We start from the raw sequence: 24,537 nt of genomic DNA on the forward strand, positions 1-24,537 counted from the left end.
ACTGATAAATGGCATCTACGAAAACCCCACAGCTAACATCAGCATCACTAGTGGCCAAAGACTGAATGCTTTCCCCTAAGATCAGGTACAAGACAAAAATGTCCTCTTACCACTTCTATTTAACATTGTACTAGAGGGTGTAACAAGGGCAATTAGGCAGGAAATGAAATAAAAAATTAGGCACCCAGACTGGAAGGGAAGGAGTAAAACTATCTCTATTTGCAAATGGCATGATCTTATACATACAAAATCTTAAGGACTCTACTAAAAAACTATTAGAACTAATAAATGAGTCTGGAAGGTTGCAGGATACTAGATCAACATACAAAACTGAATTATATTCCTATATAATGTGATGCACAAAAATGAAATTTAAAAAATTTCCATTTACAATAGCATCAAAAAGAATAAAATAATTAGGAATAAATTTAACAAAAAAAAGTACAAAAGCTATACTCTGGAAACTATACAATATTGTTGGAAAAAAATTAAAGAAGACCTAAATAAATGGAAAGACATCCATGTTTATGGATCAGAAGACAATACTGTTAAGAAGGCAATACTTCCTCAATTGATCTACAGATTCAACTCACTCTCCATCAAAATCCCAGCTGACCCCTTTAGAGAAATTGACAAGCTGATCTTAAAACTCATATGGAAAAGCAAGAGATATAGAATAGCCAAAACAATGTTGAAAAAGAAAAGCAAAGTTGGAGGACTCACACTTCCCAATTTCAAAACTTATTATAAAGCTACAGAAATCAAAACAAGGTGGTACTGGAATAAGAATAAACGTATAAATCAGTAGAATAGAATTTAGAGTTCAGAAATAAACCCTCACACATTTATGGTGAACTGTTTGTTGACAAGGTTGCCAAAATAGTTCAATGGTGGAAAGAATAGTGTTTGCAACACTGACACAACTGGATATCCACATGCAGGAAATGATTTTTGACCCTTACTTCATATTATACACAAGGGTTAACCTAAAATGGATCAAAGACCTAAACATAAAAGCTAACGTATTCACAACCTTGGATTGGGCAATGGTTTCTTATATATGATATCAAAAGCACAAGCAACAAAAAAAAAGAGTAACAGACTGGACATCATTGAAATTTTAAAACTTTCACGTGTCAAAGGATATATCAAGAAAGTGAAATGACAGTGCACAAGTGGGAGGAAATATCTGCTAATCATATATCTGACAAGGGGCTTGTATCCAGAATATATGAAGAATTCTTAAAACTCTTCAAAAAGAGAAATTATCCAACTTTCTAAATGAACAAGGAATCTGAATAGACATTTCTCCAAAGAAGACGTACAAATGGCCAATCAGCACAAGAAAAGTTACTCAGCATCATTAACTACAATGCAGGGAAATGCAAATCAAAACAATGAGAAACAACTTCACATCCACTATGATGACTACAATAAAAAAGCCCAATAATCCCAAGTGTTGGTGGAGAAACTGGAACCCTCACACACTGCAGGAATATTATTTGGTAACCAAAATAAATGAAATACTGATACATGTAGAACATGGATAACCCTTGAAACCATTATGCTAAGTGAAATAAACTGTCACAAAAGATCATATGCAAATGATTCCATTTATATGAAATGTTCAGAATAGGCAAATATACAGAGACAGAAAATAGATTAGTGATTGCCCAGAATTGGGGCAGATCAGGAGATGAGGGAATTGGAGGGTGATGGCTAGGGGTGCAAGGTTTCCTTTTGCAGTAATAAAAATGTTCCAGTACGGACTGTTGTGATATTTTACAACTCTGTGAATACTATACTAAAAGCCATTCAATAGTAGACTATAAATGGGAGAATTTTAAGGTATATGAATTATATCTCAATAAAGCTGTTTTAAAAAAACATATCTGACAATCTAAGGCAGGGTAAGCAAGCTATGGCCCACAAGCCAAATCTGGACCACCATTCATTTTTGTAAATTAAGTTTTACTGAAACACAGTTATGCTCACCTGCTTATATACTGTCTATGGCTGCTTCCGTGCTATAACAGTAGAATGGAGAAACTGTGACAGAGACCTTATGACCCTTAAAGCCTAAAATATTTACTATCTGCTGTCAACAGAAAAGGTTTGCTAACCTCCGGTATAAAGCCAAAATAGGAACACTGTATTGTAGGGTTTACATAAACGTGAAGTGTATGACAATAACAGCACACAGGGACTTCCCTGGTGGCAGTGGTTGGGAGTCCACCTGCCAATGCAGGGGACATGGGTTTGATCCCTGGTCCAGGAGGATCCCACATGCCGCAGAGCAACTAAGCCCGTGCGCCACAACTACTGAGCCTGCGCCCTAGAGCTTGCAAGCCACAACTACTGAAGCCCGCACACCTAGAGCCCATGCTCCGCAACAGAAGCCACCGCAATGAGAAGCCCACCCACCGCAATGAGAAGCCCACGCACCGCAATGAGAAGCCCACACACAGCAATGAAGACCCAACACAGCCAAAAAAAAGAAAATAAATAATAATAATAGCACACAGGATAGAAGGAAATGGAAGTGTATTATTATAAAGCTCTTACAAGATACATGAAGCGACATATTATTTGAGATGTTAAAGATCTGTATTATACATGCTTTAAAAAAAAGCCACTAAGGGGGGGTGGGGCAGGAAATCCTATTGGGCAGAGGATCCTGTACCAACACAAAGCAGATGTTCTGCTCTGACCAAAGAAGGAGCAGGAAACTCACTCTCACCCAAGACCACCTACATAAATGTGACAGACTTTGGCTGTCACCAAAGGAAGGGAAAAATGTTAAAAACAAACAAACAAACAAAAGAAAAACAAACAAACCAAAAAACATACCCTTGAGGCCCAGGCTCACAGGGCCTGCCTAAGACTGAGGCTTGGTCAAGTTAATGAATGCCCCTCTGCCCTCACCACAAACCTCACACTGAGTAACAATCAATAGCAGTCTATAGCTCGGCAGGGGGAGGGCGCATTGAGTATGAAGTGAGAACTTCTGTGACACATGCAAACGAAGAATACTGGAAGCAAAAGGCCTAATCGCCTGTCGGAAGATGCATGCTTATTCCTAGTCATAAATACTACTACCTCAATATCTACTGATCTCTACTCACAATGTCAAGGCTTTGATCAAAAATTTCAAGAAACACAAAAAACAGCATGCAAAATAACTCGTTGTGAAGAGATAAAGCAGTCAACAGAACCAGACCAAGATGCTGGCCCAGATATTGGTACTATCAGAACTATAATTAATACGTTAAAGGATCTATGGAAAAGGTGGAAAAAAATGCATGAATAAATGCAAAATTTCAGCAGAGAAATGGGAAGTACAAAAAAAAAAGATTAAATGGAAATGCTAGAAACAAAAAACAAGGCGTCAGAGATGAATTCTTCCAATTGACTTATCAGCAGACTGGACAGAGCTGAGGAAAGAAATCAGGAAGCTTTAGGATAGGTCAACAGAAATATTCTGAAAGCAAGCATATCAGCAGCTCAATCTTTAAAAATCAAGAAGTATCAGAATGGTTAAGAGCACTACTTCTTAAGTCAGAGTACCTGGGTTCAAATCCCAGCTCTACCATTTACTAATTCTATGACTGTGAAGTTGTTTAACTACTTTGGACCTCAATTTTTTAGCCATCATTTAAACAGGTAACAGTAAAAAATGTCATAAACGTTATAAGTGAATTAATATACGTGAAACACTTATCACAGTGCTTGTCACATTAAAGCCACATCGATATTCCCATTATTACTATTATTATTAATACCTTATAATATCTAGTGTTCCCAGCATGATCCAGAGCTCTCAATATTTGGTTATATGCTACAGCTTTCTTCAATTGTAAGTGCTACAAACTAAAAGTCAAAAACATTCTTCACAGAAGTAGAAAAAGCAGTTTTTACATTTCCTTATAATTTAGGATAATTATAAAATTAGAAACTGAAGTAAAGCACATTACTCACCCACACAGAAAAGAACAAAAATTTATAAATTTCTCAAATATCATTATAAAGTATTTTGAAAATGTCTTAAGTCTTATCATGAACCTTGTATATTTTATTCAACTATATATAGATGCATAAGATAGTTTAAGTACTGTCTATACTTATCTGATACCCAACTCAAAGCAGAATAAGAAATAGTGAATAAATGAAAAGGCTGAGTGAGAAAATCAAAACCTGAGGAGAACAAGGTAAGGCTCTTGCTATCCAAGCAATCCTCTCAGATTTATAGTTATTTTAAGATTTTCCTTGGATAGTTAGATCACCGTAAAACTACACATTTGGCCCTTAATAGCTTTGTAACACGGAAAATAATAATTTAATTATATTTTGAGGTATGAAAGACCCATTTGAAGAATATCTCTGTAATGTGTTATAAAACCAATAAAAACATTGTTTATGATTTTTTCTATGCTCTGATAAAGGACTGATATGGTAAGCTATTTTTAAAATTTGGTTTCAGAAAACTCTGTCTCTATTCTGATAAAACAGTATACTTGTGGTGTTGCAGTAAAACCTGATAATGAGAATCTTTACCCACCCTGCCTTGATTTCATGAGATTTTATAACCAAATTTAAAAGTAAATTTCAGCAACGACATTAGTCTACATATTTAACAGGTTTATTTTTTTCTCTGTATATGTGGTTTTTAAAGTTTTTATTTCTTAATTGGAGGGTTTTATTATATATATGACTTTTATTCTAAATAACTGTAAATTAGTTGTAGAAGAAGGCAAGTATTCATGCTAAATAAATATAAATTTTAAAATTTACTGATTTATTGATCTACATATATAGTTAGTAAAAACTGTTATGGGTTGAATTGTATCCTCCCTAAAATGTCTATGTTGAAGTCCTATATCTCCAGTAACTCAGAATGTGACCTTATTTGGAAATAGGGTCACTGCAGACATAATTTATTAAAATGAAGTCAGTAAGGTGGGCCCAAATCCAATATGTCTGCTGTCCTTATAAAAAGGGGAAATTTGAAGGCAGACATGTACACAGGGAGAGCACCAAGTGAAGATAAGACAGAGATTAGGTTCCTACAAGCCAAGGAACACAAAAGATTGCCAGCAAAGCAACTGACCTCACAGACCTCAGAAGGAACTAACCCTGCCAACACCTTAATCTCAGACTTTTAGGCTCCAGAACTACAAGACAACAAATTTTGTTGTTTAAGTCACCCAGCTTGTGGTACTTTGTTAGCAGCCCTAGCAAATTACTACACACTTTCTTTTTTATAACAGATTTATTTTATATACATTCAATAGACACCAAACACTGCTGCAATAGTGCAAGAAAAGGGTAAACCTCTACTGTATACTAGCAATCAAGTTCCCTTTTAAAGAGGCTTAGGTATAGCATGGCAATTTTAATACTCATCAAAATGAGATTTTGATTTTATCTAAACTTTAAGTAAATTTAATTGTCATTAAAGTGTTATTTTATTTTTAGCATATCATAAAACATGATTCTACCTGAAAAAATACTTCCTCTTCTGAGGTGGTAGAACATCACGTTCTCTTCAAGCATTGTGATATGAGACCTTTTCATTTAAACCTGGTATCATGATTTGAAAATTACTTAGTTACAACTATGTAAGCAAACTCGTGAAAAAAGTCTACTTCTAGTTCTCTGCTCACCTATTATATGTCAAAATAGTGTTCATGAGGAATGTCAATTTTGCTGCTCATCTTCAATATCAGCAAATGTTTCTGATTATGAATTATCACTTAAACTACATGGCATAAAATTCCTTAGAAAATAAAGGTAGCATAGAGAATATTTAAGGTTATATGATTTACACATCAAATGTGGCTTGATTAAAAAAATTAGTTGCTAAAAGCAGCCTACTCGTTTTAGGCTTCTATCTTTAAACACTAAATACTAAAATGTATTTTTAAACATTTTTTTTTAAGTGACCACTTTCTAAGGACATTTTAATAAAACTTCTCAGGATATAAAAAAGAAACCTGATCACTGAAGCAAAATATAATAAATGTGAACAGAACATTTGGCAAAAGAAACTTATGAAATGGATTTTATTTACAGTCTATTGAAGGAAAAAACAAAGAAAGGGAGAAAGAACCTATACATTGAGAGTTATGAGACATATCAACCAAATACCATAGATCTTGTTTAAATTCTGATTTGTAAAACCAACTTTAAAAAGAATTTATTTAATAAGGGACATCTGAACACTCACTGGACATTTGATATTAATAAATTATTAATTTTTATAGGTCACAATGACATCAGATTATGTTAAAAAGGGGGGTTCTTATGTTTTAGACTCAACTGACGTAGTTATGGAAGAAATTATACTATATCTGGTATCTGCATTAAAACAATTCAATGGTGACAAGTGTAACAGATGAAATAAAATAGGCCACATGTTAATAAACATTAAAGCTGGGTGACAGAGACATGAAGTCCACTAAACTCTCTACTTTTATATACATTTCCCACAATAAAAAAATTTTTAAAGGTCTATTGGTAACTAGGCTAACAGCATATTTACAGTGGTTGTTGGATATTAATTCAAAATCGAAGATAGGGAATCATCAACTTGGGTTCCATGAGATAGAAAGGGGGAAAGAAACTATCAACTATCGATTAATTAGCAAGAATTAGAAAATCCTTAGAATCCTGATATTTGTATAAGTTGTTAAACTAATGAGAGTTACAGTGAAAAACCCACAACTCCACTACATTCCATATAACCCTTTACTGTAAAGAAAAATTCTCAGCAAAATGGAATAGAAATCTACATTTTTAAAGTAAAAAAAAAAAACCATAGAAAAGCAAAAGTCATCACCATAACCATAAGTAATGTCTTTTGGGAAGAGAAGGGAAAAGTTGATAAAAGTCTAAGACATTTAAAATTTTTAATGCTATAGAAAAATACGTAACTAATGGAAGCCTTTTTCTTTACCGAGGAAGTACTTTACAAACATATGCTATGACATACTTTATAAGAAGTAGGACCAAATGAGTGACTGGTATGGCCTAAAACATTTCTTTAACACATAATTACTTTGCTAATACAAAGACATTTACCTTTTGAGTTAAATGAGTTTCCTCTATGTCTAAGGGGGAAAATGGTTGTAACAGCTTTGGTAGAAAATAACACTGAAATTAAAAATTTTAAGACAGTGAAGTAAACATAAAATAGAAGAGCATAAAAACAAAAAAAGCAAACTATATTAAGATACTAGGGAAAAAATCACTGTACAGTAGAAAATACTTGGATAACAGGTACTTCTAGGCTCTTCTGCTACTCTGGAAAGTAAAAAACTCCCTGGACCGCCTATACTTTTCCACCTGTAGAAGAGGTCCGACTGGCTTATTTCTCTTTCTAGTCTCACTTCATGAGCCTACGTATTCCCTTTCTTCATTAGTGAAAAATCCTTGACTTTCAGCAGAATACCTGGTTGACTGGAGCAAATATGGCATTTGCAATTGGACATGAACATGTGACAAAGGTTTAGCCACTGAAATATCAGTGAAAAGTGTTGTGTGTTAGCGTCCAGATAAATCTCCTTAAAAGACACTGTACATACCTTTTCATTCTGGACATTCTGCTGCTAGGGATGGCTGGAACTCTAATAGCCACTTTGGAAATAAAGTCTTATCTTGTTTAGGCAATCACTAATTTGGGGTTTTTCTAAAACTTGAGAAAGAACTTAATCCTAGATGGTACAAAACACATTGTTTATATATACCATTCTACCTTGAGATTAGTCACTCAACAATAAGTAAGTAAATGAAAATAAAATGCTAGAAGGAAAAGAACCCTAGAAGGAAAGATCACATATGGTATTCCTACCATTTTCCTACTAAGAATAAGAGAAAGGAGGGGTTTAATGTCCCCCTCACCCTGCCCCAAATGGGGTAGTTAGCATGGTTAGTATAGGGAGGTTAATTCCATATATTCATTATTCCTTCATTCTTTCATTCTGTAAACATGTATTAAGCATACTATGCACCAAGTACTAAGGTGCCTGAATAAGACAGAAGAGATACCACTTTAATAAAGTTTACATTCTGGTAGAAAGGTAAATGGCACTGGCTATTTAATGAGGGAAAATATACAAAGAGCTTAGCTATTCTCCACTAATGACACATTGTCACCAACAAAAATATAAACCAAGTATAATTAAGTTCTTATTTAAAAAGAAGGTGTTGAATAAGAACCAAAACTATTTAACATTTGTTGCAACTAGATCAAATGTTTCTAGGAACCTTTATTCATGAAGAGAAAGAATGTTTTATCTATCTTTTAATTCCATAATGGAAAAAAACTCTTGATGCTTCATAACATCTTGAAGCTTAACTTTTACAGAATGCAAAGAAACACAGAAATGACTATGACAAAAACAAAAAAAAAGTTTTGGTAACAAATTTACTCAAGGAACTTAAAATCTAATTGAACCTTCAGGAACAGAGATAATCTAGTCATATAAAGAAACTGCTGATCAGTCAACAAAGGCGCCCAAAATTTGTTGTGTCTAAATAAGACAAAAGCCAGATTATGAAAAGGCCCAAGCAATTTCCAAGTCTGCCAACGCTTCAACAGGAACACATTTGTACTCCCAATTAGCTGATAAAAATTAATATTGGGGGAAAAGTGATTGTGGACGTGGAGGTTAACATAAAAATGTATACCTGCTAATTAATCTAGGCATGTGGTTCAGAGCTAGACTGCAAATCTGTAAGATACAACACAAAGAAAGGGAGTAAACTGGAGGAGAAAAGGCCTAAAATTAAAAGAACAAAAGCCACCTGAGGGCAGAACAAGTCATGCATCACTGATGTTTTCCTTATGTACTGATGAATATTGACTAATGGCTTAGAAAACAATGGTTTTAGTAATTTCCTCAATGGATCTCTACAGATCAAAAGAATTACTGTCCATAAAGAGATGATTTAGGCACTTCAAATATGAATCACTTGAACAAGACATTTCACATAGTAATTTATGCAATGGAAAGCACAGTGAAATATAATGTATTGTAATATAAAGTCATTGTAGCAAAACTGTACGTAGGCAAACCAAGATACAGCCTTGATACAGCCAGCATATATGCCACAATATGGCATAATTTAGGAAGAAGAAAATATAAAATATAGTATAAATATTGCATATTTATAATAAAGTATGATTATTTCAATACAAGCTAAGACAATAGAGTGCTTTTAACATGTACAATATATCGAAGGGTGTTAATATTACAGGACACATATATCGAATTCCCAGAGGATTAAAAATGGTTATTACATATATTGATATTTTATTATGTTTCAATATGCCTTTTACACTTAAGTGGTGACTAAACCAATAACCGTCATAATCTGCTGAGTATTTTTGATAAAACTGAATTGACATTTGAATTTAAAAGTCCACCTTTTCATATGAAAGTATACATGTCACAAAAACTGGTAGTATCATCTAATGTCATTGTTCAATCTCAATAGAGATAAAAATCAAGAACAGCAATTCTCTCTGAAAATGGACCTTAAAGGACAGAGACTGTCTATTTAATTAATAGGAAATAAAGCATAGATAGTATGGGTTCTTATCTTGGGGTCTAAGACCTATTTCAAGAAACCCAAGAAAAAACTTAAGTTTTATATAAAATTTTGAAGTGTTGGCTATTATGAGATTCTCAAGTGAGTATGATATTTAAAGAGGAATCAGTACACCTAGAAGTGAGATGATCTTATCGTTAGCTGAACAATTTTACAAGACCTTAAGTTATTCAACAGCAAACACCTGGATAACAGTACTGCATCTTCACAGTTACACTGGATAGACCTCTTTCCATTGCAGTTAAAAACAAAAACAAAAACAACCAAAGGTGACACCAAAAACCATCAACTCAAGAGATGTAAGGCTTTTAGAAAACTATATGGGATCTTCCATCGCAGTCAAGACCAAAGGAAAATCATGATACAGTTTCAGCATAAAATTAAAAGAGAATGAAAACATGTTTCTTTGGATATCCCCTTTATAAACCTCTTCCTGGTTTCAAGACCTAATAACAAATTAAGTAGAACATCTCAGATATTCCCTCTCGGAATTTTAAGGGTGAATCCCAAATGCCACTCCCCCACAGAGTGGCAGGAAACGCGTTTCTCCCAATTCCAAGAAAGTGGACAAAGCTAAGGTGTGTAAAGACAAAAGACTCTCTCCATCTGTCAAAATGAGGAGGGGACTTGTCACTCCGGTTTGACGGAGTGGGGGGCGGTGGGAAAAGGAAGAGGGGACCTAAATCTTAACTGCCGCACGTGATGGCCTCGGCTCTTAAGAAATGCCACCGTGCCAGATCGGTGTGGATATGAGAAAGCACCGCAGCAGCAGAGGTGGTGGCAAAGGCAAGGGCTGAACCTCCTGGTGAGGAGCTACGTGGCACTCAGCAAACAGTACTTCGTCTCCCCCACCCGCTGCTTCCGCCCTAACCCTTTTCCCCTTTGGTTACCAGTTGCTCCAGATGCCGTAGAGTAGTTCAACAAAAGCGAAAGAGAGGTTCAGGCACAGGAAGAAAAACAGGTTCCGAGACGTCTTGTCCGACAGGATAGACCTAAGCATGACACAAGTAGGGAATAGCCGGGAAAGTCAGAGGAGTGCCGGACCAGGAGGTTGGGTTCCCCTTTCAGGACCCTTCCAGTCCACCCGTTCCTGTTCTCACACGAACGAGGGTGTCCCTGACGCTCCCTCCCTGGACCTCGGGCCATCCTTAGGTCTGGGCCTTTTCCCCTTCTGCCGGACACCCCCTTCCCGCAAATACGGCACCCCGCACCTAAACCAGCCTGAGATCTTGCCGAACAGATTGAACTTAGGTGGTTTGTATTCATCGTCCTTGATGGACAGGGGCAACATCTTCTCTGCCCGGCGAAGGGCCGGGTCTACTCCCCTCTAGTAGTGGCTCCGTGGGTGATGGTAGTGACAGTGGTGACGCCTCAGATGGGAATCTGGGAATCCCGCTTGCCCCGGGCCGCGCGCCGCTTCGAGACACAGACAGACTCAGAAACACACCCGAAAACCCGCCGACTTCCGGCCCGAGCCGCGCAACGCGTCCTGGGACGGGAAAGGGGGAAGGCGGGGCCGAGGGCGGGACTTGTGCGGTGGGGCGGGGCTTACGACGAGGGTCGGGTGGCGCGAGTTTTGCTGGGGGCAAAAAGAGTTGGCAGCTACTAGGTGGTCTAAAGGGCCGACTTGGAGTGGAGTCCCGCCACCTGGACTCAGGAAGAAAATCCTGAGATGGCCACCCACAGACTGGGCTGGCTGGGAGGTTGAGAGCCCGCTCACGCCCACTCCGACTGCCTACCCCTCTTGTTCCCGGATGCGCTGGCGTCCAGCGCCCGCCCTTTCACCATTGCCCCTATTAGCATTAAATCCTGGTGCATTAGAGAGCAGTGCTTAAGAATCCAGGCGGCGACATATTCTCTCGCCGCCAGTCCGCAGGAAGCGCAAATGATGGTTTTGCTGGGTGAACTCCATGGGCGCCCAAATCCTAGTAATCCACCCCGCCCCCGAAAACAGCGCCTGACCTTTCTGTACTGCCACGCAGGAGGCAATCAATAAAGGTCTTCCGAAAGAATGTTAAGGGTATTTAAAAGAGGCTTTGAAAAGGAACTCCTACGAGACCATGTTGAAATTGAGGTTTGGTTAAGGCATTGCTTCCCCGACAATCTCAATCCGTTGATAACCCAAAACTCGAGTTCCTACACGTCCCCTTCACTTCCAGGTCATCCCGGAGGCCGCCGCCGTGGCTCTAATTCTCGTGAGAACCCCATAGCCCGTTTCAGGGAAGTGCAGGGAAAACTGACTCGTCGGTGGGATGCGAGGGCGTGCGCAGGGCCAGGGGCGAGCCCGGCGGGCCAGTGCTGGGCACCCACGGTCGTTGGAACTCTTCCAACGCCTCTCTGGGAAATTGTTTGGGTAAGGTCAGGTGGTCCATCACCTGAATGATTAAAAGTTGTTACCCTGGGGGAGAAATGGGGCAAAGGATGACTGGCTTTTGGAGGTGGGCTAGAAACTACAAAACCGAGCTTCTTGGGAACAGCCTTTTAGTCTAACAGGAAGTGGAGCGTCACCGAAAGGGAGGGGCGGCCACCCGGGACTGCCCTCTGCTTCAGGCTCTCTCTTTGTGGGCAGCGTTTCATCCAGGTTGTCAATCCAGCGAGTAATGCCGGGTGAATGCACGCCGCTGGGTTTGGAAAAAAAACGAAAAATGAGCAAGCGAGATCCCCCTTTCGTTTCATCGTAACCAAGCTGGAAGCAAATAAATCGGCTAGGTCCCACTGCAGTCTTCTGCACTCGAGGTAAGGAAATAGGAAAATGCTCTCGTGTTAAAAATCTTTTTGCAGTGAGAATATATGTGTTTTGCACTCCTTGGAACTTTGTGAGTGTGTGGGGTACTGATTCTGTGGTTTAATTTTTGAAAATAAAATTTACTTATTCTACAATTTTTTTTTAATGTTCGTGTTAATTAAACTGCTGTGTAAAAACAGCTAGATTTCAGAAATTAAGTTCTGAAAAGGGTATTTTGTCTTTGTCTTTCTTGGCGTATATTTCATTATTTTAATTTAAACATAGAAATATTTTCAATTAGTAGCATTTACTTATATTTTTAGGAGGCTTTTATATTAGCCATAGACTGAGTTTTACTGTACTGCACTGCTGGGGAAACGTTAAGTGGGTACAAACTAGGTTGAAGATAAATATTTCCACAGCGATTGAGTGTTTCTCCAAAGCTGCTTTATTTCAGTATGATGTAACTGGGGGTGGGGGTGGGGTGTGCATATATGGAAATAACTAAATTTCAGCAACTGATTTCCAGCGTTCTCTTAACTCATCCAGGTCAGCTGCGATTTGAGCCTGTGTTTTTGTATTCTGCCTTTGAAAATAAATTCTGCATTTTGCCCTGTATTGCTGCAGATGAGAAATTTGTTCAACTGGGTTATGGAGAAATCTGCAATACCCTTTTTCAAATAGTTTTGAAATAAGTTGGAGAAATTGAAGTTTAATTTCAGTTACAGTGGTCCTGGAACTCCTAAATTCCCCACTGCTCACTCGCCAGAATATAAGATAGCTATTCCGGTGAGGGCCTTCTTTCAAAAAGTGGCAATGCCACTTCACATCTTTCATTCTTAGGCGACATAATTACCGACTTCAATACTAAATATTTTATTAGAAATATAAGTTGGACACTAAATCAGGAAAAGTGCTATGAGTGGAAAATGTTTGACATGTCTCACTTGATTTGTCATCTTGAAATAATGCTTGTCCCATATATGTTAACCAGTATATGTTGCCATATCAAAATTAAAGGCAGTTTCATTCATTCAACCGCCATTTACTTTGTGACCACCTAGAGGGGTGGGATAGGGAGGGAGGGAGGGAGATTCAAGAGGGAAGAGATAGAGGGACATATGTATATGTATAACTGATTCACTTTGTTATAAAGCAGAAACTGACACACCATTGTAAAACAATTATACTCTAATAAAGATGTTAAAAAATAAAAACAAAAAAACCAAAAAAACACAATCATTTAATGAGTGTCTACTATGTGCTAGGCTCTGTGCTGGGCACGGGGTGGGGGAAGGGAGGTAGGTTAAAAAGCCTGATAAAGTTCTTTCCCCGGAGGAATTTTTTGGGAAGAAGAAGCGGGATGTGAGGAGAGGGCAAATCAGTTCAGGATTTTAGAACTAAATGATGTTTAAGATGTGCACAAGAGGTGCTTTTGGTGTAGCGAGGAGGAACAACTGTCACCTGATGAGTCCAGATACATGCTAAGCCATCCCTTTACCCCTTCAGTAACTTGTGTCATGAAAGAATATGAGTTTGGAAAATCAAAAATGATTCTTCAGGTCTATTCAGGTGGTCATTACAGATGCAGTATCTTGCGGGTCTCCAGTCAGTTCTGAATTCCTTCATATGTTATGGATTTATAAGATTATAAATAGGTAGATATACTAATGAACATTTTAAACCAATAAATGGATTTCTACCCTGAACTTTTAAATATTTGTTTAGATCATCTACTCATTAATTGCATTAGGTTAACTGTGCAGACTATATGGGGGAAAAAACCCCTAACTTCTTAGACATGTGATTAAGGACTGTGAGAAATGAAAGCCGAGAAGATTAAGGGGCAGAAGCTCATCTCCAGCCAAGGTTCCAACTCCTTTTGGGCAATAGTAAGGAATAGGAAGGATGCCATGTGTCATTCCTCAGTAATCAACCCTGACATTTACCTGCAACCCTATTTTAGACCCTGAGTTTTTTTAGTACTTCAAATTGAATGCCCTATGAACCTTTAGTGAAAAAAGGAGTTTGATGGTAGATAAAACTACAGATACTTAAAAATCTAGAAATTGAATACAAGTGCAAATTGAATACAAGTTGCTAATGCATTCAGAGGTCTTGCTCCATGGCATATATGTTCTGGTTTCAAAAGTGTAAACACATTAGATCATCAGGATGATGTGAGTTTATTCTGCTTCTGGATACCTAAGAGAAAGATGAAAACAAAACTATAGCAATGTTAACACCAACCTGACAGGTAGCACCTACCTAATTGCCTAAATGTAGTTTTTAGAACACAGTATAGCAAATTTTAATTTCTAAAAATAATTCAAAGCCTATGGACGATAACATTCAAAAGCATTTTTAAAAAATTTCCCGCTGATTGATAAAAACATCACAGAAAATTCTTTGATTTCCCTTAATAGTGCCAAGAGGACCTGTTCCTATCAATTACTGAAACCATAAGGAAAATTTTTTTAAAAAATTAAAACTTTACCATAATGAGGTAAGTACCAGTATTTTTTTTTTTTTTACTTTTTAAAAATTGTGGTAAAATACACATAATATTTGCCATCTTAACCATTTTTAAGTGTACAGCTCAGTAGTGTTAAGTGTGTTGACATTGTTGAGCAGCCAATCTCAAGAACTTTTTCAACCTGCAAAACTGAAACTCTATAACCATTAAACAACAACTCTCCATTTCTCTGTTCCCCGGGCCCCTGGCAACCACCATTCTACTTTCTGTTTCTATGAATTTGACTACTCTATATTCCTCATGTACGTGAAATCATAGAGTATTTGTCCTTTTGTGCATGACTGAGCATGATGGTCTCAAGTTTCATCCATGTTATAGCATGTGTCAGAATTTCCTTCCTTTTAAAGCCTGAATAATATTCCATTGTATGTCTATACCACATTTTGTTTATCCATTCATCTGTCAATGGACATTTGGGTTGCTTCCATCTTTTGACTATTGTGAATAATGCTGCTATGGACGTAAGTGAAATACCAGTATTTTTATCTGAGAAAAATTGTTTCCTATAGAGGTGTTTTTGTTTCCTTGGAAATAAGAGTTTTTACTTGAGCCAGGGTCTGTTAGAAAATACTGTAGTGCCTGTTTTAGATCTTATCCATTGAAATAGTATTCCAGATTATAGTATAAAGTCAATACCTACAAAGTTGAAATATTCTTGTAGACTAGAACAACGCTGAAAACAGAGACTACTTGAAAGACACTGAAAATACAAAGCAGGTCAAGTGTGAGAGTCGGGAGTTTGTTTGGACCCACCACTCTTTCTGTGGCTCAGGAAACATCATTTAATATTCTCAGTCTCAGCTAGCCCATCTACAAAATGGGGTGGATATATTTTAATTCCCATGTCTCTGAAGGTTTGAAACATTACTGATTTGAGTTGTTAGGTAACATAAGGAGGGAAGAGGTCTGACAACTTTCATTACTATTGCTAAGCTCTGTGAGGGCAGGAATTGATGGTCTTGCTCATTACCATCCCTAGTGCCTGACACTGCTGGGCTCGTGCATGGTAAGCACCTAGGAATGTTTATGGACGACATAACTACTATGGATATTCTGACCTTCCTCTAATAAAGTTAGGAAGCTCATATGAATTAGGATTACGTGTTTGTTAGGTTTAATATCTAAAGCTATTTACAAATCATAATTCATATGTATGAAATCTGTTTCTCTTAGAGAAATGATTTTGCAGTGTGAGTTTATTGCTGAAAACCAGTGTTGTATAAAAGGGAGAGGGTTCCATAGAATATTCCAGGTTTCTGTTGCCCAGCAATCTTGCCTCCCCTCCATCCTCCTGTGACTAAAACAGAGAGAAGTTCAAGTGAAAAGCTTCAGTATCCCGGAATGGTAAAAGTAATGTATTTGCAGATGTACTTGACTTGTTTTTGACCCATTTCTGGAACTGATTTTGCATGGCACTGTACCGAGCTAAAAATGTTTTTCTATTTCTAGGCTTTCTTCTTAGGATGCATTGACTCCTTGGATCCTTGTAAGTCGTGGATGTTCCTCTTAAGAATAAGGCCATTCCTTCTCCTGCCCTGATATATGCCCATAAGTTTGGTCATCTCCAAACACCACCATCATCATTATCATACAATTAATTGGCAATTCCTGGAGAAAGCTGCAAGACGAGAAGGAACTTTCATCTAGCATAATTCAGACCTGTGCACTTTGAGGGTAGAGAAGGCCTCACTGCCTCAGTAACAAATGGCTGGATTGAAGGACACAGTGCTTTAAGAAGCCTTTATACATAATATTTATGTTATTTCCTCTTAAATCAATGATGAGAAAGCAAATCTAATTAATTGATAGTAGCTGCCTGAAGAAGTATTGAGAAGCAATTTGATGCTTTGTACAGGATGCTTAGGAGGGGAAAAAAAAAAAACGCCAGGACTGACAGGCAGCCTTTGCTACTGATAACAGGGTGAGATTAAGGAGGGAAGTGGAGACACAGGTACTTAGTGTCTGCTGTCTGTTTTAAATGCTGTCTTCGGTGTTTATTTGAACCTGATTCACCTGTAAGGCTCACTCAGTCTTGCTGCCAGGAGAAGAACTTGCTCTAATTTAATGTGACCAGTGCAGAAATTCTTTCCTTAACAGCTTGCAGTGAGAAATGACCTGTTGCAGCAACTTCTGTTTTTCAAATGTGATACTGTAGGAAATTCAGCTATTTATCAATATGTTTTAGCAACTCTGTTTCGGAACTATAGACTCAAAATGCAGTCTATAGTCCTAAGCTTTCTAAATGACAGGACTTAGATTGGCTATCGATGATCATGTATTTGTTGTAGCCAGTTATACTGTCAATAGAGAATCACTTTAACCCTAAGAGCTGGTCCATGACACAGTGGATCCAGATTGTAGTCATCTAAATGATCTGGTTGGATCACTATACAATTAGTTGTAAACACAGCGAGATCACTAGGTGAATCTGTGACGCGACGTGGGCCCTTTTATTATTTATTATTTTAAGTCTATTCCAATTCCTGCCTTTCTTATTCCTAAATAAATAATATTGTTAACATAGATAACTTATTTTGATGTATTTAGACTTGTGAAAAAAGTAATGGGAGTTGAGAAGAACCATAAAAACATGGATGGACTCCTTAGAAGGAAAAGTGAGGGGAAATCATTTAGAAAGGAGAGGATAGCATTGGTTGAAAATGAGAAAAACTGTATGGCACTTCTAAAATAACAGTGAAAAGAATGAATTTCCTGAATATAGGAAAATACGAAGGCAAAAACTCTTAGAATACTCTTTAGCACCTGGAAAAGACTCATAATAAAGAACAGTGACCTTTCATGTACTATTTCTGGCATTCTGGATTTTGCACTGAAGTAGATTCTAGCGTGTGCTGCTTAAAATTTTAATGGAAGAGGCTTACTCTAAATAGTAGTGAACTGACTTGGGTGGTGTTCTGACTTAGTTTTCTGTTTCTGCCAATTGTCCTGAGGTTTCTATAGGTTTTTGTCAGTTTCTGAACCCAAACTAAATTTTCATTTCTTACCTAGACAAGACTTTATTGTCTGTTTGTTTAAATCATATATGCTGCCGGATTAAGAATATAGCTTCTGGTTATTGTTACCAGAAGTCACAAGGATGGGATTATCTAACAAGTGATGGTTTTCTCCCAAGGCAAATCAGCTTATTCTCCAAGAGCAGAATATCTTGGAAAAAATCAGCGTTCTAAGACATCTTTTATTAAGTAGTTTGGCCACAGAACTAAAGGTAGAAAGGTGACTCATGTGGCCTGAGCTAGAGACCACATCTCATGACTTGTCCTGGTCCCCAGATGGGGGATAATGCAGGTCTTTTATAGAGGGAAAGGTTTCTTGAGTCTTAACTGGGCCTTAATTTGCATTTAATTTGAGTTTATTCTTTTAAAATTTCAGGCATTTCTTATTCATGGCGAAGTTTAAGACCATTTAAACATAGATTCCCTCACTCCTTTCAGCCACAGAGAGTTGTGAGCACTTACTCAAAAATTGGCCAGGCACTGTTCTGGATTACAAAGCCTAACAGAAACGGCCTTCAAGGTGCAGTCAGAGTCAAAAAGGAGCTGGAGGCACGGTCAGTAGTTGTAATACCTGGACACAAAGTCTAGTAGCCCTGTGTTCCCAGTTCCCAATAGCACTGGGTATGGAGAGTGGTGAGAGAAACATCCACAGGGGAGGGGATGTTTGAAAGAGACTTGGGGGTAGAAGGGCAAGGAGTAGGGGTGTGTCAGGTGGAGAGAGAGATGGGTTTTGTAGTAGAGAAGATAGCATGTACCAATACTTGGAGTCATGGGTCAGCACGTTGGCTGTAGGTATCGTAAGAAAAGTCCTTTTGGAATTGGGTACCACATGTGCCTTTGCCTCAGTTGGAACAGTGTTTGTCATCTACATGCCATAAACCTGGCCAGAAACTGCTCATCAGGTGTATACTGTCTCTTCTGATTCTTCTTGCATGTTCATAGAAGGGAAGCCCGGGTTCTGAATTAGCCTCTGTGTTCTGCCTTGGAATGCTTTTATCTCGTGGCAGCTGAGGGCACCTTTTTGAGCATCTGTCTTCTATAATCATTAGCTTTTAGGCAAGTACACATTTTAGAGGATGATGAGCCAGAGAAGAATACAATATGAGGCAAATCTCATAATCAAATGGTAGACTAGTTATTCTTCCACCATCTGTGGCATTAAAAGGAAAATGACAGCTTCTCGTGAAGCTGTTCATTGCTTTTCTACCTTATGAGTCAGAGGACATAACTAATCTTTGTTCATGCTATGCTCCGGCTATTTGTTTTCAGCTTTTGTCTGGATAATTATTGCTTTCAGTCCAAAGGAACTAGCCTGGAGAAAAGAATTCTTCATTCAATAGTGTTCCTTCTAAGGAACTTGGATAGATGTAGAAAATAACTGCAGAGTGGGTCTTTGAAAATTCAAGTTGCCTCGTTCATTTAAAGACAAAGATTAGAGAATTAGTAACTGTTGCTTCATTGTATTATTTACTTTCCTACTCTATCTTATGTCCACATTTAAGAAAATTTCTTAAAATTTCAAATAATGCTTTTCCAAAAGCTACCTCAATTCTCAAATATTTAAAAATTCTGATATAATGACCCAGCCATTCCACTCCCAGTTGTATACCCAAGAGAAATGAACACATGTTCACATAAAAATTTGTACTTGAATGTTCATAACAGCGTTATTCATAATAGCAAAATGTGGAAGCAACCCAAATGTCCAGCAACTGATGAACAGATAAACAAAATGTGGTATATCTATACAATAGAATGTTATTTGTCAATTAAAAAAAAGAATTAAGTACTGATATATACTATGACATGGGTGAACCTTGAAAACGTTATTCTAAGTGAAAAAAGCCAGGCACAAAGGCTATATATTGTATGATTCCATTTACATGAAATGTCCAGGATAGGCAAATCTACGGAGATAGAAAGTAGATTAGTGTTTGCCTGGTGCTGGGGTGGAGAATGAGAGGAAATGGGAATGAGGAGTTGACTGCTAACGAATGGGTCTGGGGTTTCTTTTTAGAGTATTAAAAATGTTGTAAAATTAGACTTGGTTGCACAATTCTGTGAATACACTAAAAGCTACTGAACTGTATACTTTAAATAGGTGAAATTTATGGTATGTGAAATAAATCTTAATAAAGTTGTAAAAAACCCAACATACCAATATTAATATTCATATTATCTTACAGGTACCTTAGGGACAGTCTCATATATTAATTTATGACACAGCCTTGCAGAATTTACCATAACACAGTGGAAAGAGTCGTGGACTATGCCCTCAGAGATCTGGATTCCAGGCCTGGCTCTGCTGCTGGTTAACTGTTGTGCAGCTGCATCAGTTCAGGCAAATTCCTTATGCCTGGACCTTGGGTTCTTTAATCTATGAAACAAGGAAGCTGGCTTAGGAGGGCTCTGAGGTCTCTTTCAGTTTTCTGAGTTTATGATGTGTTTGTATCATAAGGCATATAGATATTGGGGCAGTTTTGGAGACATTGCTTTATCCTTCATTGTTTGAGCGTAATAAGTAGCAGTAGAGATTTCAGGGGCCACCTGGCTAGCAGTCCCTCCCCGATCATGTTCAAGGTAAAATATATGTAGAGCAGGGCTTCTCCACCTTGGCATCACTGGCATGTTAGGCTGGATAATTCCTTGCGGTGGGGCCTGTCCTGTCCACTGTAGGATGTTTAGCAGCAGCACTGCCATCTTCCCACCAGAGAGCAATAACATCTCCTAGCCCCAGTCACAGCAATCAAAAATGCCTCCCGACCTTGCCCCATGTGCGCTAGAGAGCAAAATCGTCCCTGGTTAAAAACCCCTGGTCTAGGAGATGCTATGTAACCATATCAAAATAACTAAAAGGATGTGCTCTCTACTCATGAGGAACTAAATAAGTTAACATATGTGCATATGTGGGGACCTTTGATTTTGCAGATGATTAGGAGAAAAAGGAGGATTTTTGTTTTGCTGACATTTACTGTGTTTATCGAAGTCACATTTAATCTCCTGTAGTCAGATGGGAGAAGGTCAGAAAGGGGATAGACTAAGAACTGTCAGATCCTTTTTGGAATGAGGCAGGGTGCCAGGAAATATATATATCAATAGATATAATTTTAAATTAAATAATTTTAATTCTTGGTTCTTTCTAAGTAAGATGTAGGTTATCCAGATGTATTCTTTTTCATATCCCCCCATTCAAAACTCAAAGCTGTGATTTAGGTGATAGATTCTTCTCTGGACAAAGAACAGAAGAAAGCTATAAACTGAAATCCAGATAGCTATGAAGTCATCATCACTCTCCCAACTGTTCTAAGGCTGTTTCCAGTGGGCCTACCATAAAGTTTCAGACTTCAGCTATTCTCAAAGTACAGAGATGCCACTTGCACTGCAGTCTATAAAGTTTTTGTTCTTCTTGCTTTTCTATGTAGACTACAAATGTAACATAATTTTATCGGGCTATATCATTTAATGAATACTACATGAAATATTTACAATGTTTTTCCAAAGATATAAATTATATCTCTCAAAACATTTTTGATACAAGTAAAATAGGGGATTAGAAGCTATCTAAAGGAGGAAATTTCTATGACAGATATGGAGGGTAACTCCCACTTAAAAGTATAGATAAAAGTGAAACAGTCGTTCACGATTATCTTTGACAATGTATATTTATAGTAGGCTATAGAGATGAATCTTCATTACTTTTTCTCCACTAAAACTGCCAGGTAGCTATCAGTGTCTGTTTTAGAGACTAGAGACACTGCTATGTAGGTTTTACAGTATGTTATTCCTACTCAGCTGAAGAAAATGAACATAAAGATGTTAATCAGGGTATACCTTAATGCAGTTGTCAGAGGATTCTTAACTCTGAGTGCTTATAACCAGCCATTTTTATGCAGAACTGAAAATATGTTTTATGAGACCTGCTTTTGAGTCAGTATTAGAAGGATTATCAAGGCCTTTGAACCAAGATTATTAATTCATAATGGTTTCTCTTTGGTTTACCACATGAACAGTATATGTTGTTTTAGTAAAAGGGTATATACAGTGAAAACATTTGTGCTCTCAAACCTTAAATTACCATCCTTGAAAAGTAATCATGGTAAAGCTGAAGTTACTTCAAAAATAATTCATTTTATTCGTGTCTTAGAGTGAGGCTATGATAAAAGGAGAAACACAAAATTTCTTTTCTTAACAGAACAGCCTGCATAGAAAGTCCAGGAGAGAATATCCTTGAAAGCTCTCCGAAAAGATTACTGCAAGGGAACATTTCTCTTCAAATCTGGACTTTTGAAAAGTGAGAGTCGCTGAATGACAATGACCATTCCCTTGTCCTTATGAATAAGTTCTTCCTTTGCTTGCACAGGCCTCAGCGCATTATCACATCATGGGGTGTGTTCCCCTATAAGCCTTGGAATTCTCCAGTCCCCACTTCTGTGAACTTTAAAGAGAGATGTTAAAGGCATGGTCTATATGGCCTCTCTATGTCCTTGCTGAACTGTATAGAGAAAAACTGTTGCTGCAGTTACAAAACACACCTCACAACATGAAACAAGATCAGGGGAATGTGACTGTCACTTTAACTCCACCACTGCCAAGTTTCCTCGATGAAAAACAGAAGACTGATCGGACGTCATTTGAATAGCAAAGTGAGATTTCATTTGGAACCTAATCTGTTAGACAGGAAGACTTAGACTACAGTCTTAGGATTGTCTGTAGAATGGTGGCCTAGCTGCAGATGCCCAACTGAAACCACAAGGTGCAAAATCAAGAGCTTAGATACAGACACAGGGCACTTTTTCATGAAGGAAACCAAAATAAACTGTACAGAAGCAGTGTTATACAAGGAAGAACAGTGACAGTGGCTTGTACAGTTAGCACACCACAAGTGTGAGTTAGCAGTGAGAAGTCTTTTCCAACTTGATATTATTTATCTGTAATAAGGAATAGATAAGAGTATCTGTTTATTGTATAGCCTGAGAGGAAATATTGTATTAAAAGTAGTAAGAGTGGATAGACCATGGGTCAATTAAAGTCATCAAGAATAATAATATCTCATTCTTTCTGGTTCTGAGAGATCTATTTTTTTTTTCTTAAAGATATTTTTTATATGTCTAGAAACTCCTGGTTGATTTTACACTGGTTTTCATTACACTGGTTTTCAGTCTTTTTATAAGTAAATTTCTGTAAGCTTGCTTTTTCCTCATTTCAGGCTTTTGTACTTGAATAGAGTAGTAGAATAGATCTAGGAAAAGTGCTGAGATGTATTTGAAGGCTCAGCTGCCAGAAGAGAAAATGAGGACATTCCTCAAAACCTTGTGGAGGCTTGTGGAGGAGTAAGTAAAGTAAGTAAATCAAAAGCAGAAATAGCAGAAGAATCAAAAAACAGCAGCAATTGAAAGCCAACAGTGCTCCCAAACGAGGCAGTAGAGGTGATGATGAAACTGTATTAGAAGCCAAGAAATCAGAGTTCTGGGTATCTGTAAAACAGTATGAGATTTAACCTTTCCTTACATTTGTAACTGAGTTTTGATCAGACAAAAAATTTTGACCAATAAACCTCCAGGCCACATTCCTTGGTTTTTGTTCACCTACTCTTCTGTAGCCATCTCAGGCAGATCCTGTAGGTATAGTGAGGAATAGGAGAGTCCAGAGCTGATTGCAATACCTGGTGATCCTCATGTTCTGTGACAGAGGGTGCTTTGGAAGCTCAAGAGCCCTACCTCAGTACAACCTGGATTTGAATCTGGCAGTACACTCCCCAGCCCATGATGATGAACAGCCTGGGCTCTGGCAGCAGTTTTCTCCTGGATAAAAATCCTAGATCCATTACTTCAGTTGTTTAGTAACCTTGAGAAAGTTAATTTAACCTCTGTAAGCATCCAAATACTATTAAATGGGAATAATAATAATAGTAAAATATAAACAAGATTCTGTTACTCCCCTGATCAAAACCCTCCAATGGCTTCCCATCTCACTTAGAATAAAATCCATACTCCTTACTCAGGCCAAAAAGATCCCCCGTAATCTGGCCCTTGCTTATCATGTCATTCTGATTTGTTCTCTTCATTACCACCATGCTGAATTAGCTTTGAGTTTATTTACTTTGTTATCTGTTTGGCCCTAGTATTTCCTCTGCTACTAACAGCAGAGACCTTGTCTATCTTATTCATTGCTATATTCACAGAATCTAAAACAGTGCGTGGTACAGTAAGTGCTCAGTGATTATTTGTTTAATTTACTGAGTAAATAAGCACATACTATGACATGCAAAGCACATAGTACAGGGCCTAGAATGTAATAAACCCACTATAATTGTTTGCTGCTGCTGCTATTACTATTATTTATTTCATATATTAGGGTTCTGCATATGATTTCACTCGGAAAATAGTTTGCTACCAAAATGTAAGTTTAAAGTTAGTGTACTGAAATACACATATATCAGAACATCAAGTTGTACACCTTACATATATACAACTTTTATGTGTCAGCGATATCTCAATAAAGCTGCTTAAAGAATTAGTATACTACTAAGAGACATATAATCCTATCTGAAAAAAATAATCTCAGTTCCAAATGTTTAGTAGTGAAATGAGGGCAAATTTTAAAATGCACTGCTTAATTCTTCCTGTTCGGTGTGTAGATGACCGTTTGTC

General features: G+C 37.5%; 2 protein-coding genes across 7 annotated transcripts in view; one reads left to right on the top strand and one right to left on the bottom strand.

Moving 5' to 3' along the window:
• SLC30A7 (solute carrier family 30 member 7) overlaps positions 1-11,965 on the bottom strand; it is an 82,314-nt gene extending 70,349 nt beyond the window's left edge. The window contains exons 1-2 of one of the 3 annotated variants that reach the window (XR_014242739.1): positions 10,824-11,093; positions 10,503-10,604 (exon numbers count right to left, since the gene is read on the bottom strand). Coding sequence is in view for 1 of the 3 variants with exons in the window: in XM_082385768.1 (XP_082241894.1) it covers positions 10,503-10,604; positions 10,824-10,903 (182 nt within the window). In the remaining 2 variants the exon portion in view is untranslated. Of the gene's footprint in view, positions 1-10,502; positions 10,605-10,823; positions 11,094-11,574 lie in introns of those variants that run through there. The other 2 variants (XM_082385769.1, XM_082385768.1) reach the window with 2 other exon arrangements.
• Positions 11,966-11,976: 11 nt separating this feature from the next.
• EXTL2 (exostosin like glycosyltransferase 2) overlaps positions 11,977-24,537 on the top strand; it is a 54,055-nt gene continuing 41,494 nt past the window's right edge. For 2 of the 4 annotated variants that reach the window (XM_082385884.1, XM_082385883.1), the window contains exons 1-2: positions 11,977-12,348; positions 14,764-14,843. In XM_082385884.1, coding sequence (XP_082242010.1) covers positions 14,839-14,843 — 5 coding nt within the window. In that variant the 5' untranslated portion in view covers positions 11,977-12,348; positions 14,764-14,838. Of the gene's footprint in view, positions 12,349-14,763; positions 14,844-16,322; positions 16,360-24,537 lie in introns of all 4 variants that reach the window. The other 2 variants (XM_082385882.1, XM_082385881.1) reach the window with 2 other exon arrangements.

This window comes from Balaenoptera borealis, assembly GCF_965194805.1.
Source record: "Balaenoptera borealis genome assembly, chromosome: 1".
NCBI lineage: Eukaryota > Metazoa > Chordata > Mammalia > Artiodactyla > Balaenopteridae > Balaenoptera > Balaenoptera borealis.